The 17,079-nt window shown below is 31.1% G+C and overlaps 3 protein-coding genes across 3 annotated transcripts; all 3 read right to left on the bottom strand.

The window, feature by feature from the left end:
- Window positions 1–242: 242 nt before the first annotated feature.
- On the bottom strand, window positions 243–1,942 carry LOC111314898 (uncharacterized). The gene is made up of 4 exons (XM_022916514.2): window positions 1,761–1,942; window positions 1,112–1,627; window positions 892–1,003; window positions 243–802 (listed from the first exon to the last, which is right to left on the bottom strand). Exons 1-4 carry the CDS (start codon window positions 1,812–1,814, stop codon window positions 300–302), a joined length of 1,185 nt encoding a protein of 394 aa, XP_022772249.2. The 5' UTR covers window positions 1,815–1,942; the 3' UTR covers window positions 243–299.
- Window positions 1,943–8,792: 6,850 nt separating this feature from the next.
- On the bottom strand, window positions 8,793–10,079 carry LOC111314897 (basic leucine zipper 4-like). Its single transcript, XM_022916513.2, has one exon. It carries the CDS (start codon window positions 9,850–9,852, stop codon window positions 9,424–9,426), a length of 429 nt encoding a protein of 142 aa, XP_022772248.2. The 5' UTR covers window positions 9,853–10,079; the 3' UTR covers window positions 8,793–9,423.
- A 4,771-nt stretch (window positions 10,080–14,850) lies between these two features.
- Window positions 14,851–15,735, bottom strand: LOC149513050 (uncharacterized). The gene has a single exon (XM_089749540.1). The coding sequence runs from the start codon at window positions 15,585–15,587 to the stop codon at window positions 15,234–15,236; it is 354 nt and encodes a 117-aa protein (XP_089605666.1). The 5' UTR covers window positions 15,588–15,735; the 3' UTR covers window positions 14,851–15,233.
- Window positions 15,736–17,079: the final 1,344 nt, after the last annotated feature.

Raw genomic sequence — 17,079 nt, 5'->3', positions numbered from 1 at the left:
AAAGGGGTTCTTTATGGTCTGTTAGGACGTCAATGTCAATGGATCATTATGTATTGTAAGGCATTCCATTCTTTTAAACAAATTTTGGGTGAGTTCCAGATAAAGCCAAGAGACCAAATCTTTCTTTCCATTTTCTATTGGAGAAAAAGGATGTTGTGGATCAATTTTTCTACCCTGTTGGTACATCACTAATTTAATACCATGAAATAAATCTAAACAAGACAGGACAGGAACAGCCGGCAGAAATCAATGTGAGTGAAATAACAATTGAAATTTCAAACAAGCAAATTACATCTCAGCTATAGGACATTAATCATGTCCATTACAACTTCATTTGTAATCTGCTCTGCGATGGCGTTTCCAATTTCTAGCACGATACGCTTCTTCTGGGATTCAGATTCATTCCATTCCTGGATTGAATCCATTATATCTGATTCCAACAACTTGGCCATGTTGGATTCATCTCCACATCTTTTTCCCCATCTCTTTATTTTCTCACCAATGACTTTTCCAATCTCCTCAGACCCTAAAAATCCTTTTCCTTTTTCTTCTTTGACATGCTTATTATCTACCAACTCCCTAAAACAATCAAAGAGAAGCTGCTTTGTTTGCTGCAAAACCCTTTTCGATATTGACAACGGGGAAGAATTAGACCAGTCAGGCCCTCGTAATCCTGCATAACTTGATTTCTCTGGTGAGGTTTGAAGAAGTAAATTCCAGAGCGAAGCTGACAATATTGAGTCTTCCGTTATTATCTTAGGCAAGAAGAAGCTTTTCTGCCTTGTGCTGGAAGCCCTCCTTGCTGTTTTAAACTCACGAGAATTAGTAATGAATTCATTTAAATCATAAGGAAAATAATTAAGAATGCTTAGAAACTTTAAAGATACTAACTGTTATCGAGTGGGGAGCCTGTTGAAGTAGATGTTTCTTCTAACACTGACTGAGGGCTGTGTTGTTTACTGTCTTCCATACAACTCCATTGAAACTTTGCATCTGCAGCAGCCTGTTAGCTTTATGAGTAGCAAACAGAACCTAATATTTTCCTAAGATTATCAAGTAGAATCTTGCTTTATGCAAAAGATTAAAGAGTTTTAAGAAGTTTTTCTTCTACCTTCTTTTCCCTTTGATCGTAGAGTTTCAAATTTGACTTGGAATTGTCAGCAAACATGGATGGTTCATAAATGTCGCTATCTGAACATGAATTATACACTGTTGTGCTGCTAGAGGAGGAAAATCTATCTAGCTCTGCAATTTCTTGGCTATTTCCGTCCATCTCAGTGACACTAGGCTTTCCATCTTCATCAACGGAATTCTTTGTTCTTAAGCCTTTAATTGTAAAGAACTTGTTACATACAACTTTAAGTACCATGGGGGAGTACGGAATACCCTTCTTGATCTTGTTCTGGCTAACAGACCTCTTTAGAAACTTGCCTGAAGTGCCATGGCTACAGATGAAATTAGCTCCTGAAGTTAACTTCTTTCTGATACACCCTCTTTCTGAAAGGTAAACCTCTAAGATGAAAGGTTCTTGCTGTTCTTTGAGGATTTCTCCAAGTTGCCTCGCTGGCTTGGATGCCGTGGTCCTAACTGTGGCCATTTGAGCAGTATTCGACTGGAGGGTTGCGGCCTGCAGGGGTTGAAAATGAAGCTCAATGCTTTTAAGTTTAAAGCTTGTTGATTAGGAGGGAAAACAAGAAGTAGAAATAAAATGAAGATAGATGGTGCATGTGCAGGGCTAGCTATTAAAGGGAAAGACATACATATCTGTCAGTCGGGGACTGAACAAGACGAGAAACAGAAGGAAGAATGGGCATTTAAGGCTATGAAAGGGAGAGAGGGAAGAAAGACATAGTCCAAACAATCTCAAGGTTATGTAGCTTTAACTGCTGAGGTACCAACCCTGAGTTCCAAAGATTTTGCCTGGACACAGTGGTTAGGAGATATAATCTTTTAATCTAGCATCTTCTATTCCTTTGTTTTGTTCATTTCATTGCCTGTCTTTACTTGCAGACTTTGACACCTTATTCGATCCTCCAAGTTCTATCCCTCTCATTATTTTATATGCATTCAAATTTATTTATTGTTTTTGGTATGGTCCCAAAAGCACTTGTCTCTTTTTGAATGGTGTCCATAACCATAGCTAGTCAACATTGACGATGGGAACAAAGGCAAACTGAATGCATGCTATTTTCCTGGATTGAAATTGGCTGCTGTACTAATCTCGATTATATTTATATAGATATATTTATACATGTGTACTAACGTGTATTTCCTCTCCCTTTCCCTTAACTCAAGGACATGCAATCACCTGGTCCTTATCATGGTTCATGGTTCAATGCGCGTGATATTAATTATTATAGTCTTCAATTGTGAACTTACAGCTCAAAAAACAAAGTAAAAAACAAAATGCTACTTTCTTTTTCTTTTTTTGTGCTTTTCTTGATGTCGGTTTCTCTCTTGTTGATGATGGGAGGTCCCATCACCACTGTACTAATATGATTCTGTTCATAAAAACAAACAAAAAAAAAACCTTGGGAGCATCTTTTACTTGGGGATTTGGTTTCTTGCAATGTAGAAAGAAATCGGAAAGAGAAAGGTGTAGTTTCAAAATTTTGGAAAAGAGTACTGGAGATGTAGCTGCTGGCTGCAATGGGTAGGCAGAGAATATGTGGTAAAAGAGAATCTGTGTCCGTATACTGTTCTGGAATTAGACAACATTTTTATGTCAAGTAGCTCCAGACAGAGTTTCTGATGGAATAAAAAGGTCTATTCCACCCATCTTGTCCCTCTGTAAGAAACTGTCTTTTTTTTTTTCCCATTTTGTATAATGATTCTGTTATGATTTTGGGATAGGGTTTTCACATTTGGATGGATATGGTAAAAATATATAGTAAAATGCATTTGAAAATGAAGGGAAAAAAAAACCTACATCTTAGATCAAAACCCTGGAAGCCATTCAACCTAGCTATGCCAATGAACTATGCTTAATGATTTGCAGATCCATGTGACAAGAGTTGGTGTGTTTCATTAGCAATTGAGGAAAACTATGACACAAAAAAAAAAAAAAAACCTGATGTAGAAACCAAATTTATTTGATAGAACCCATAAACTACCAAACTTTGTACTATTCTACAACAATCATGACATCATAATCTGGTCTGGTTCTGCCTGTGATTGTTCTAAATTCTCATCCTCCTCTAGGCTTGTTTTTATGGCACCTAACCAGATTCACCTTTTACATTTTATATATTTTTCATGTCTATAAAGAAAAAAAAAGAATTATTCATTACAAAATGTCCAAGAATAATCAGACAATCATAGTTTATAAAAGTCATGTGAGTGTGACCATTTTCAATTATTTTACCTAATACAATGTAACAATTACATCATATGAATTGGCAAAAAGCTGAAAGTTGATAGTCATGAATAAATGGTGGAATTGGTTCTTGGTGAGAAAAACCATCATAGATTGGATAGGATATGGGGCCTTATCTTCTTCCATCACAATCTAACTAATACAATAAAGTAGGCAACACCCGAGTAGCCTTCATCGTTCAGCTTGAGGCATCTTTACTTTTTGCTAATAGCTTTGTTGACTTATCTCGCAAGGGCAGATTTTCCTCCTGTTTCTTGTTTCTTTTTGTTAACAGTGATATCAATATGCAGAGACTTCCATAAGATTTGAAGCCTGAAATCAACGTAAGGCAGTGGAAAAGGACATGGTTTCCAACTGCCAACTTGACTGCATAACTGGCAAACCCAAAACCCATGTTTTGGATCAACCAACATTTAAAGAGTTTAAGCCAATGGTACAACAAATCAAGAATCTGATTTGAAACAAGCAATTAGTTGGTATTCCAAGTTTCCATTCTTTACCCCAACTTAAAAGGTTTAACTTTAAACACGTTCAGAGCTCTTAGGCATGATAATCAAGTGAAAAATCTTCAGGAAAAGTGGATTGAAAAAAAAAAACTAATTTAATGTTTGAATTTGATTCTCACATTGCCCTTAAGTCTTAACACATTCAAAAAATCAGCTTCTCAAATCACAACCTTCTAAGCTTTGTTAAACCACATTCTTAATCATTAAGGTTCGAACTAGGAGTGGATGAGATAGAGAACAATTTATAAATAGACATCCAGAGACTAAGAAAGGGTCATGCCAGTTTCAGAAAAACACAGTAAAATAAACAAAGAAAATTCAAAGACATTGCAGGTCTCTCCAGAAAGTTTCCAGATGAAGTTCCAAATGCCCTTAAAATGGAAATTTTTTTATGTTAGCCAGGACGGGAGGATTGGGTGGGTATTGAGACCCAATAGAATGGGGTCCAGTGGGCTAGTCTCATGGCAAAAAAGGAGCCGCCGGCCCCATATTTCGGTGAAGGCAACTTTAAAGCCCAATTCTTACATTTGTTGGCCCTTACAATAAGCATATGAAATTGCAAGGGCCAACTTTGGTAAATGGTGATGACCACCTACACTTAGAACGAATAACTAAACCTGCTCATGGGTTGGATGGTCCGTTCAAACTCAAAGTTGGTTTGAAATTTTAAAAGATTTAAAAATAAATATTAGGCTTAAATGAGTTTAGATAAATAAATGAGGTTCAATAAAAAATATATAATTGGACTGTAGTTTCACCATTTAAGACCTTAATTTAACTTGGTTCGACTTAAAAATTTTAAAAATAATTTTTTATTATAATGAGATAAAATTCATTTGCTTTATTTTTTTTTATAATGAGCAAGTCTATTTACTTTATTACTTAGAATATGATAAAGCTCATTTTTCTTTATACAAAATAATAATCTAATTTTAAATTTTATTCAACAAAATTAAATTGGACCAAGTCAAAATGATTTATAAATTTAATTAAAATTAATTTAATTAATTAAAATAATAATTTACAAAAAAAAATTAAAAAAAACTTTTTTTTTTAATTTTAAATATCAGTGCTTTGGACAAGTTTTGATTTTATTATTACATATAAAAACGAATTTGAGTAAAAAATAAGATCCAAAAGATAAAATATAATCAAATTTAAATTTGAGCTTACTTAAAATACAAAAATATCATGTCAGATTCAATCTGACCAAACTTAACCCATGAGTATATCTGCAAATTACATTCTATATTTATTTGTTCTATAAATAAATTAGATCAAAGCGAAGTACACCTCCAAAGTGACTACAATTTATTTTACATCTTGCATCAATCGTTCCAAAATATGCTTGTTATTTAGCCATCAAGTTATGCTCGATTGCATAAAAATAGTGTGGGTTCCTTATTTGCATTTCATTCAAGTAATTCAACATTCTTTTTGCAATATGAGAAAACAATCTGTTTTTCTTCTAGTGCACATGACATAAATAATGGATTCCAGAGCATTTGCTTGCAAGAAAAAACATGGTTTATTTTTTGAGGGTTAAGGTTATATATTGACATCCATGTTCCTGATTGCACCACCTCCACAAAATCCACTCTTTTAAAAAGCAAAACCCTGGTTGTAAAGATATCTTATTTATGGTTCTTTTAGTAATGTGATGAAATTTATTGTATCTTGTGAAATAATGAGAATTTTTTCATCACAATATCAAATGAATCTTTAATTTGTGAAAGATGAGTTGGACAAGCCAAACATTTTTCACCAATAGAAAAAAAAAGTAGTATTTATAGATCAGTGAAAGTATGGTGATATCAGATATTGTCGTTAATGCCAAATTCATGTAATTTGGTCTTGTATATGTTATCTTATTAGGTCATACATGGTACATAAAGATAATAAATAAAATAAAATATTAATATTATATATTATATTTAGATTATATTTAAAAATAATAATAGGATTACAATGAAAGTAATCATTCTTTTGATATATGGTGATTTAAATTTTCTAAATGAAAAGTATTATTTTTAATTTATATCGATGAATTTACATGTTTTAATATATTCTTAAAAATTATATTAATAATTTAAATTATATAAAAATTTAAAAAAGTTTAATTAATAAATAAATTATTTTATTCTATTATTTGTATATATTAAATATAAAATATAATGATATTATTTAATTTTATTTTATTTATAATATTATAATATTTTATTTTATTATAATTTTATATATTAATTAATCACATTCTTTGTACATGAACGAATTACGTTGCTCGGTCAAAAAAGATGGATCAGACGTTTGTTTTCTTAACTTTGTTAAGACTCTTAATATTGTTTACCCTTCAATTCTGCCCTTTTTTTTTTTTTTTAGCTATGGCTTTTGAGAACTTGCAAATTAAGAAAGCGACAAGAGAGAGTTAACCTTATTTTTTTTTTTTTCAAAAAACTTTAGGTGATGATAATGAACAAAAGTAAGCTGAAAGACAGGAACCGAGCATTTGGCAACATTTAAACCAATTTTATGAATGACTCAACTCATGGCAAAAGAAGACTTGGCAATTAGTTCTTTTTTTTTTTTTTTTCATTCTTTATTTTGGTGGTCGGATTCTAAAGTATATATCTCTTTGTCTTTTGTGTTTTATAATTAACTTTTTTTGTTGATTTGATGGGACTACAAATCCATATTATCCAAATCCATTCTCTGCACCTGGATAAAAGAAGCCCCATCTGCTTGGAAATGCAGAGGACTAAAACAATTTCATGCACTTTAAATTTAATTTAAATAATTATTCTAATAAATAAAACTAATAATTTACGTGGTATACCTTGCATGTTCTATTTTACTCACATTAATCAATTTTTTTTCAAGCAAAAAAGCAAGTGCACATTTGTATTCATCAATTGTTTAATGAAGGTTTAGTCTTTACATCATGATCCATACAAAATCTCACATTAACAAAAGGGAAAATAATAAAAAACAAAAGAAAAAAAAAGAAGACTGAGGGGGGCGGGGGTTCTTTGCTTTTTTGACTTTCATGGTTGCATGCATTGGGTAGGTTAGTCTAAAGTTCGAAATTTTGATGGTTGTGGACTTCTCTAAAGTTTTCTTTATTTTTCATTTTTTTTTTCTGGGTGGGTTATAAATTAAGCTATAAACTTTGATGAGTTTAAATATTTAAGAACTGGAATATTCGAGATAGCAATCATATTTCGATGAGACAACCAATATATATTTGTGAGAATCTCATCAAATTTGGATTGTAAAGGACAATGAGAATTATATAATTATACTTTTTTTTTCACCCATATGTAGCACATTTTTTGTTTTAGAAATGAGTGATGATTTATAGTTAAATTTGTTCAAAGTTTAGATTATTCATTTGAATTTGAAGATATGTATAGTATTCGAAAAAAGTTGAAAGAAATATCAAGTTTGTTTCAAACTTTGGTTCTATAACTTGAGGCCTGAACCCGATTCGATCAGGTTAGAATATATAATTATATCCAAATATCCTAAGCTTATAATCAACTTTAGACCATGAAACTATATCCTAAAGGCCTAAACCACGAAAAATTAAATCAAACCACACATACAAATTTTTACTTGAATGATAAGAAAACTTATAGAAAAAAAATTTTAAAAGAAAAAAAATTCTTAACAGGTAAGTTAATATATTTATAAATAAGTAGAATCTTTATAAAATTAGGTATGAGAAATAGATACAAGAGAGTTGTAAGTTTTTATTGGGTAGACACCATTTAGCAAAGGACTAGATGAAATTGAGATAGTTTTTATGGATGTATATATTTGAGTGGATTAGAGAAGAATAATATGGTTTACATAAGTTCGGTGCATGAGATACACATGTGTATATATTTATTTAGGTTAATAATACTCTATGGGATTAGAAAAGAATGAGAGAGTTTATGAGTATTAATTATAACTGTTTATTGATATAATTTGTATATTTGTAATTCTTTACAACTAGTAAATTTTTTTTCTTATCCATGAATATAAGTTAGTTTGGTTAAACCATGTTAAATTATTATTTTTTTGTAGTTGATTTGATCATTTAATTATGTTTTTGCTAGTTTAGATGTTTAATTAATTGAGAGTTTTTTAGCTTAACAATTGGTATCGAAATTGTCGTGATATCAAAGTCAGGTTCGAGACATGAGAATAGACAAGTCTAGAGGAGCTTGATTCAATGGAAGAGATCAATTTCGTATTTTGAAGGTCGATTTGCATGATATTTGAAAACACACAAGAGAAGATGATTGATAAACTTTCATTGTAAGTGGAGCTAAGCAAGTCTAGCATAAAAAATGATGATTTGATGAAATTTGAATCAAAGTAAAGATTATTAAGAATATTGACTCAAATTCTATAAGAGATTTGCTTGAAATTGACAAGATATTACTTAATGAACAAAAAAACCTGCATAAGAAAAATTCTAAAAAGAAAAGAATTTTTAATAGGTAAGTGTATATGCTTATAAATATATGAAGTCTGTATAAGATTATATATGAAAAAAAATATAAGAGAGCTATGAGTTCTATTAGGTAGACACCTCATAGGGCTAGAACAGATTGAGATGATTTTTATGGGTGTGTATATTTGAGTGGACTAAAAGAGAATGAGATTATTCACATAGATATGGTGAGTGAGGTACATATAGATATGTGTTTATTTGAGTTGAAAATATTACATAAGACTAGAAGAGAATAAAAAGGTTTATGAGTATTGATTGTGAGAGTTGATTGATATGATTTATATGTTTGTAATTCTCTATAATTATTACATTTTTTTCTCATATGTGAACGTAAGTTAATTAGGCTAAATCACATTTCTTATGTGATTGATTTGCTCATTTAATTATATTTTGTTTGACTTGAATTTATTCTAACAATTAATATCAAAACTGTACTAATTATAAGAGTGCGTTTCAATTTTTTGTCGTCGCACTTTTTGTTTGCAAAGGGAGAAGTGTAATATTGTCAAAACTTGTCAACATTTTATTCATGAATCCCATCCAAAATTAACAGTAATTCTTCATAAAAGACGAGTAAAAAGCATCATTGCATTCACTAACATACATAGACCCATGGATTATATACAAGAACCATTTACTCTTCCGCCTAGCCAGCTAATCTACCTAGCCAGCAAGACACGTGCAGTAGAAGCAGCTATGGCAAGAAAGAAAATTCCTCACAAAAAGACCAAAAAAGCAAGACTTAAAATCTTCTTACAACATAACAAACATAGGGTTTATTAAAAGCCACCATCTTTTGCTGACCAAAGTTGCCTAATATTATGTAGAAAATAGAGAAATTAAGCCCTAATTAATCCTTTCTTTTGCTCTTCCAAGTTCGAGAGTTTCATTTAATTAGAGCTTGTTGGGATGACGATGATTTAGTTAATTATTTAAGCTTAATAAAACGTACGCTATTGGTACTGGAGTTGCTTCAGAACTTAGAGGCTTCGAGTTCCATCTCAATTAACCCAAAAACCAAAAAAAAAAAAAAATGTAGGCTATTGTGATTGCATGAAGGCTAAAGTCCAGTATAGATCCAAGAGTTTGGTCCAAAGAGCTTTGGATTCGGATCTTAACTGTTCATTTTCTTGCCATGCAACGTGATGCTGATTAACAACTAAACTTAGCCGGTTCTTAAGCTGCTGGTTCTCTATGTTCAACCTGTTCACTTCCTTGGTGAGGTTCTCCAGGTGCCTCTTTTTTCGCCAACGAGAACGCCTGGCTGACTCCCTGTTTGATATCATGCGTCTTTGCTTCCTTTCGTCCTTTGAATATACAGCCCGATTTGAGCCTTCTGAACCAGAGTTTGGACTAATCGATTCGTCAGATTCAAGGAAAGCTAGTAACTCTTCAAGTTCTTTGGAAGTAAAAACGGTTTCATGATGAGCCACTAATTGGACTTGAACCGCTTCTTCAGCTAAGGACATCGAGTTAATTAAACCAAATCAAACACCCAAAAAAAGTTTCAAAGTAAACCTAGAAATGAAAAGAGAAAAAAAAACCCCAGATTTTAAATTGATACTAGGAAGGTAGAGAAGAGGGGAAAAGGGAAGGATAGAAGAGGAGGGGAAGGGTATTTAAGGAGGGAAGAAAGGGATATATGGGGTCCTCGTAAACAAAAGATTTTGTGAGGAGGGTACTTTTCCAAAATCAAAAAGAAAAAAAGTTGGCATTTCAAAGCAATGTTAAAGACTATAGAATTTAGGGGTCATTTTTTTTTTCATAGTTGAGAGAGAATTGGTGGGTCATGGAGAAGATTAGGCTTCCCTTAATCACGAAGAATCAAACAAAAATATATAAAAAAGAGTTTATATTTTATACTAATAATCTATCAAATATAAATTTTATAAAAAAATGCTTGAAAAATTATGTTTATTAGATAGACAAAGAAGAGAAGTCATGTGGGATACGCAGGGAAGAAAGGTGATATTTTAAAAGAGAAAATTAAAGGAGAAATATTAAAGGTGTTTGCCAGGGTAAGTAGGGGTTACGTGGATTTTGTCGGCGTGTGGTTGGTAACATGAAACCAACGTAATGGGAGATATAGGTGATCTCAACTGTCAAGTATGTTTCATAAGCAAATGTCGATTTAAAGACAATAGAAAGACGAGAAGTTTGTAGTTTAGTTTCTTAGTTATTACAATGATTATGGGTGGGCATTGCACGTGGTGGAAAAGACAATTACAAACATGCATTACATATTCATTTTTTTTTTTTGGTTAAATTCTTTGTTATATTTTATTTATGGGAAAAGTATAGGAGGCATCCATCTCCAATTCTTACTATCCATTTATATTGATTTTGGAAACTTCAATCTAAGAAAATTTTTTTTATAATTAAACTAATTATGTATTAGCAAGTTATAAAATATTTGAAAAACTTATTCACTTTGGAAAATAAATATTACAACGGATTTTTGTAACAATTTTCCATGAGAAACCAACAAAAAAACATCATATGAGAAAAGAAGAAACATAAATCTATATGGTTCTTATACTAAGAATCTAACATTTTTAAGGTACTTTTTACTCTTCTACAAAAGCAAGGAAGAAAAAAAAATGTAAAATCAGAGTGATTTGGTTTTCTTTTATACATTAATGTTTATCGATTTTAAGTTGTTTCTAAAGTACTGTTGATTCCGGGGTAGTTTTCTTAGTTGGTGTTCTAGGAAGTTGGAACATACTTTTTCTTGTTACGTTTTTCATAGGGATCTTGGAAAATTTCCTTTGTTTGGCAGTTAGTTCTCAATTCAGCATGATTTTAATTCCCAAAAGGCTAGGCCAACTACACTATGGTGGAGGCTAACATGCAAACGATCAGTCTGCTATTATTTCATGAAAGTTTGCTCAACCATTAGGCATTAGCCATCCCTTTATATATAATTTAACCAACATTTAGAGAAAAGTTGGGTTCATGTGCTGCCGCAACTCATTTTACCTTTTGTTGCACTAAACGACTGCCTCAATTTGTCAGCTTAGTCCCAATAGCAGCAATGGCGCTTTAATGATCATCAGCTTTAGCAGTAAAACTTAACGATTAATACCTCAAATTCAAGCGTTTTATTCTTGAAGGGCCCGACCAGGATTTTGGTAGGATATCATGGCTTCAACTTTCAAATAGGCTATGGCTAGTGAAGTCCCAAAGTAGTACAGATTTCTTTGCCACACTTGAATTGTCAACATTTCCCTCAAATGCAAAAATTAACCCTTCGTTTGCCAATAGCCTATCCTATGGCCATGCGTCCAAACACCAGAAGCCCTTTTGCCATCTTTCAGTATTACTTCAGGCGCAGGCAAACCCAGTGGAGCCTCTCTTTCCCATGTGCACACTAAAGGCAATGAGGGGAGCTAAGACAGTGTACCGAAAAGCTGAATCTTCAAATCCCAATGCCCTTTGCTTATTTTCAAAGGCCTTCCTAACCTTTGCGTTCATTTATATTAGGAATTAATGTAAAAAGAATCTGATCCAATGAAGTAACATAAAGAACAGATTAGCATTTACAGTTGCTGCCACAGACGCAACAGCAGCTGCTTTAGGAACAACTGAGCTCAGTCCGAAACCCCTCAAATGCTCCTTGAACGGAGGAATTGATAAAAAAAAAAAAAAAATCGGTTTAAACGCAAAAGAAAATTGAAAATAAGGTAAAATCTGGGTGCCAGCTTGGAGGAATCAGACGGTGTCGTTTAATGCATAATGGATCTTTCCTGAGCCCTTAAACCCAATATTGAATTCTTTTATAGTAGATTTTGGGCCTAAACCGATAATTGGACTTCAGTCCGTAAATAACTCAAATAGCCCACAACAAAGAAACGAAATTTGCTTATGATTTAATTCCAAATTGAATTATTTAATATTTATTACTAAATAAATTTTTACATAATAAAAAATTTTGTAAAACTTCGTAAATAATTAAAAATTATAACTATAATAATTAATTTTTAATATCATTTTTTATGAATTAAACATGAAATTTAAAGATTGTGAAATATCTTCTTTTGTATTATGACAATGCATAATTAACAGTGGAAGTGTTGATGAAATGGGTTGTGCTTAGTATGGGTGTGAAGTTTTAAATATCAAATTTTCTTGCAGACGAGACTTTGGTTTATTGATAATAAGAAGAATTCAAAATTTTAAAGTCTTAAATTCAAAACATATGATACGTGATTTTAATTTAATTTATTCAATTATCTGTTGATTTATTAGTTAATTTATATGTGTAATTTAATTCAATAATTTTTTTTATACTTTTAATTTCATAAAAGAATATTACCATTTTTTCTTGAATTGAAATTTTGCAAAGTACTTTAAAAGCTACACAATTCAAAAAGAATAAATAAAGAGTACATTTTCTCTGCACAACATATGGGATAAGGATGATAACGGATCGGAATGAGTTTTTGCTCGTTTCGAACTCGATCTGATTTTATAATCATAAAATTCATATTCGATTCGAAATTTTTTTAAATTTTTTTACCTGAATCTTATATTGTATAAATCATACCTAATTTGATTCGACTCGAAATTAATAAAATATTATTTTTTAAATATAAATATATAAATATATATAATTAAAAAAATTAAAAAATAATATTTTATATAATATCATATTGAATCTACCTAAAATTTGAACTTAATTTTCATTTATTAATACTTGATCCGATCTAAAATTCGATTAAAATAAAAATCGTTCTTATAAAATTAAATCAAATTGAAATCTATTGCGCTGCCAACCCGGGGAACAAAATATCTAATCTAGAACTAGAATGATTCTCAATCATGCGTTTGGATTGGAGACTGAACAATAGCACGCATAACCAAAATGGTGGATAATCAAGTTAAAGCTAAATTAAAGGTTAAAAACGACTAGGAACAATATTCGGTGGGGATTGATTTAACCCATCACCATGAAAATTTTAAATTATTACTGTGTCTTTTTAATCACGCAACTTTGATTCTTGTTTTTTTCTCTTAGGTTTTGCGTTATTAATAAAATTGACAGTTCAATCTGAAATCAATATGTTTCGATTTAATTTGATTTTATAAGATTAATTTTTATTTTTAAAAATTAAATTTCAGATCAGATCGAATATTAATAAATGAAAATCAGATTCAAATTTTAGATAAATTTGATTTGATTCGATCTGATATTATATAAAAAATTATTTTTTAATTTTTTAATTTATATATATTTATATTTTAAAAATAATATTTTATATTTTTTTAAAAAATATTTTATTAATTTCGAATCGAATCAGATCAGGTACGATTTATATAATGTTGGATTTGAATCGGGTTCGGATAAAAAAAATTAAAAGAATTTTGGATTGGATACGAATACGAATTATATAATTATAAAATCGGGTCAAGTTCAGGATGAGCAAAAATCTACTCTAACCCGACTCGTTACCATCCATAATTTATTAGCTTCTTTTTTTTTAGAAAATTGTACTAAATTTTTTTTATAAAAAAAATTGTGCTGTGAAAATAAGAAAAGATTATATATAAATGTTAAAATTTAAATTTAAAATATGTGAAATATTATTATGTAAATATGATTATATAATTAATTGGATTAATTTTTTATTTGAAAATTATATTTTTGATCAACGAAATATAGGTGAAGGGAATGGGAAAATATGAATTTTTATGTTAAAAAAAAAAATTCAATCTTTGGATTCCAAGCTAGAGTTAGGATAAAAGATAAAACAAAAGCAAGTCCAACAAGCATCATGATACATATATACCCCAAAAATGTCAACATCATTCAAAATCATGGACCCAAGTCGTTTTTGAATATTTAAAGCACCACCTTTTGTTCCTGTTTTACTCTTTGGATTTTTCTACAAAATTAACTATCAGCGGAGCATGCTTTTGTAAATGAGTGTTATAGCTATGTGTTCAATAAAGCTAGATAGGGTTGAATAATGAGAAGTACTGACGTTGCAGATTAAGCTGACCAAAGTACATAATTCCATTCATAAGAGGAAGAAATTGTACTGTATTAAGCACTACCAAATTTCATATACATGATCAACAATCGTGTGATTTATCATTGAAGTACTCAAATTTTAATTTCAATAACCAACGATCAAGTCTTAATAATTTCGAATGCCAAAAAATTTTATATACATGAAAGGGAAAAAAGCTAAAGATAGAAAATGTTCTGTAAAGTTAAACATTGATAATATACAGCCAGAGCCAAATTTTGGCCTTGAATCTTAACTATTTAATTCTTTATTAATCATGGGATTTACCTGCTGCAATGAAACTCCTATAAAATTATGTAATAATGTACAACATTTGGGGAAAAAATGCCCAGGCTGGTTGTATTGAGTTTAAGTGAGGAAGTGGAATTATTTAGAAGAATCAGAACATTTTCATGCCATGATTTGGCAGCATGAGCTTAGGGAGGATCCAATTCCTTTTGAATTAATGAAAGGAAAAAAAAAAGAAAGAAACTCACATTATTTTCTTCAATGAATAACTCATAAAATATTGTCAGTTTCTAGCAAAACTTTCTAATTAACCACTTGAAAATTATTTATGTAATTATAAAAAAATCTGATTCTGAACAATTGGCATGAAAGCTTCTTGGGGAAAACTGCAAGATTGGAAATTTCACATCATATAAAAATTTTCTTATTTTCCATTTCATACTCATATCACTGATTCAAACAAAAGTAAAACTAAAAATATTTGACCTCCTTTGCAGTTTTAGCATTGCCAAACCCAGTGAAACTTTCACAGATCCAAGAAACCCTTCAACTTACTCAATTAAGTAATAAACAAAGACAATTCCAACACTTTAGTCTTCAAGAAATGCTCCTTCTCCTTTCTTTCCTTTCCCCTTCCTCCTCCTGCTTGTAGTTCCAGCTTCATGCCTCACGTTCCCATCACTAAGAATCAATGGCACGTCGTTTGCTTCCTCGCCGTCGTCCTTCGTGGCTATACGGATGCAAGAACATCGTTCTAGTGATGCAAAGAATGCAGTTGCTACACCATTGATGAACCACATAGCAACACCATCAAACTTTCCACACACAGAAGCTGCTGAGCCATGGCTGGATGATGAGGGCCGCACCACCCTAGGCTCAACGTTATTTGATCGAAGATTGAAGACACCAGAGAAGCTACTAGTACTTGAGGTAGTGTACGCCATGAATTTGGTATTATGAAAGCCTTGAAATAGCCACAGAAAGAGAGAAAGAGGTTTGGCTAAAGTCCAAGGCGTCACTTAAGTTATCAAGAGACTAGAATTATGGTTGTTTAATTTTTACTATAATAATAAGTATTAATTTCTACATATGCCCTTAATCCTTTGTGGAATTACAATGTCCTAATGAATGCCCCTGCCCTGCATGCACGGTTGTTTGTTGATTAATACGTGTAATATGATCTACCAATGCAAGTATAGAATAGAGACTGTGAATATAAGTAAAGATGAAATGAAGATAATGATGAGACCCAAAGGTAAAAGTCACGAGTCTAATCACAGGTTACCCATTTTGACTGACAACATCTTTATTAAACCCTATCTACAATTAACAAATTAACCTAACTTTAGGTTTGCAAAAAGAGAGAGAGAGAGAGAGAGAGAGAGAGATATTAATTGTGTGGTTGAAGCTGAAAGTTGAAATCTAAAAAATATAGCTTTTTTAAGTATGTGTAAAATGTATCATTTTTTATAAAGTTATGTATATGAATATTAAGGTCAACAAAAAAATCGCCAATAACTAAAATGACTTACTATAGACTCATAAATTTATCAATTTGAATAAATTGATATATTTTAAATAGATATTTTACTAAAAAACTTAACAAAAATTTTCATTATTGAATAAGTAATAATTAAATTTTGATTATAAATAATAATTTTTACATATTATTTATTTTCTCACAGTAAAATTTATTATTTTATAAGTTTTAATTTTTTAAAAAAATTTTTATGTGATCATTTTTAATAAAAAAATTTCATAAACTTCAGCTAAAAAATTTTATTAAGTGTTATAGAGAAGTGAGATGGAGTTGGGAAAGCAGCATTAATTCATGCTAGACTTAACCTTTTTCCTGCGTTTGGCAAGAAAAAAAAAACAAACAAAAACAAAAACAAATTTCTGCCTACTTATATTATATATGTGGCATTGGGGCTTCATATTCTAAATTACAACCTTTGCTTTGTGTAAAGATTTAATTTGAAACATTATGCAAAAAAATTCATCGGTTTTCAGTCAAACTCTATAATTTTGGGCAAAACCTTTGAATCTATTTGCATTAAATTGTCATATAAACAAGATTTTGGCACATAATTCAAAATCCCAAAACCAGTGACAAAAACATAATAGCGGCTGCATAATGATATGCTACATGCTAACTGCTAAGCACAACAGTTGGGTTATGGCCGAAGGCATAGCCCGTTTGTGCGGATGGGGTAGCCTTCATCCACCTTGATACCGGGTCTGGATCCCAATCTGCAATGGAGCAGCCAACCATCTGTCGAAGTATCTGGTCCGTTACCTCTTCCTTCGCCGGTTTTGATTTACAAATGGATGAGCCTCGGCAAAAGGAACCGGCCTTGTCCTTGGTGATGTGATACCAATACCCCTAAATGAGACAAATTTAGAACAGTCAAAGGACGGTAGCCGGCTTTTGTC

Source organism: Durio zibethinus, chromosome 20 (genome assembly GCF_047325235.1).
Source record: "Durio zibethinus cultivar Kanyao isolate XHJ-2024 chromosome 20, ASM4732523v1, whole genome shotgun sequence".
NCBI classification, from domain to species: domain Eukaryota; kingdom Viridiplantae; phylum Streptophyta; class Magnoliopsida; order Malvales; family Malvaceae; genus Durio; species Durio zibethinus.
The sequence above is the reverse complement of the archived record's forward strand: the minus strand, read 5'-3'. Positions and strand labels throughout refer to the sequence as shown.

Excerpts from the sequence above, each read along its gene's own strand:
- LOC111314898 (XM_022916514.2), bottom strand. The coding sequence starts at position 1,814 with ATGCCCATTCTTCCTTCTGTTTCTCGTCTTGTTCAGTCCCCGACTGAC. Across the intron at positions 1,004-1,111 it reads ACGATCAAAGGGAAAAGAAG|GCTGCTGCAGATGCAAAGTT; the intron begins GTAGAAGAAAAA and ends TAAAGCTAACAG. Across the intron at positions 803-891 it reads AGGCTCCCCACTCGATAACA|CAAGGAGGGCTTCCAGCACA; the intron begins GTTAGTATCTTT and ends AGTTTAAAACAG.
- LOC111314897 (XM_022916513.2), bottom strand. The coding sequence starts at position 9,852 with ATGTCCTTAGCTGAAGAAGCGGTTCAAGTCCAATTAGTGGCTCATCAT.
- LOC149513050 (XM_089749540.1), bottom strand. The coding sequence starts at position 15,587 with ATGGCGTACACTACCTCAAGTACTAGTAGCTTCTCTGGTGTCTTCAAT.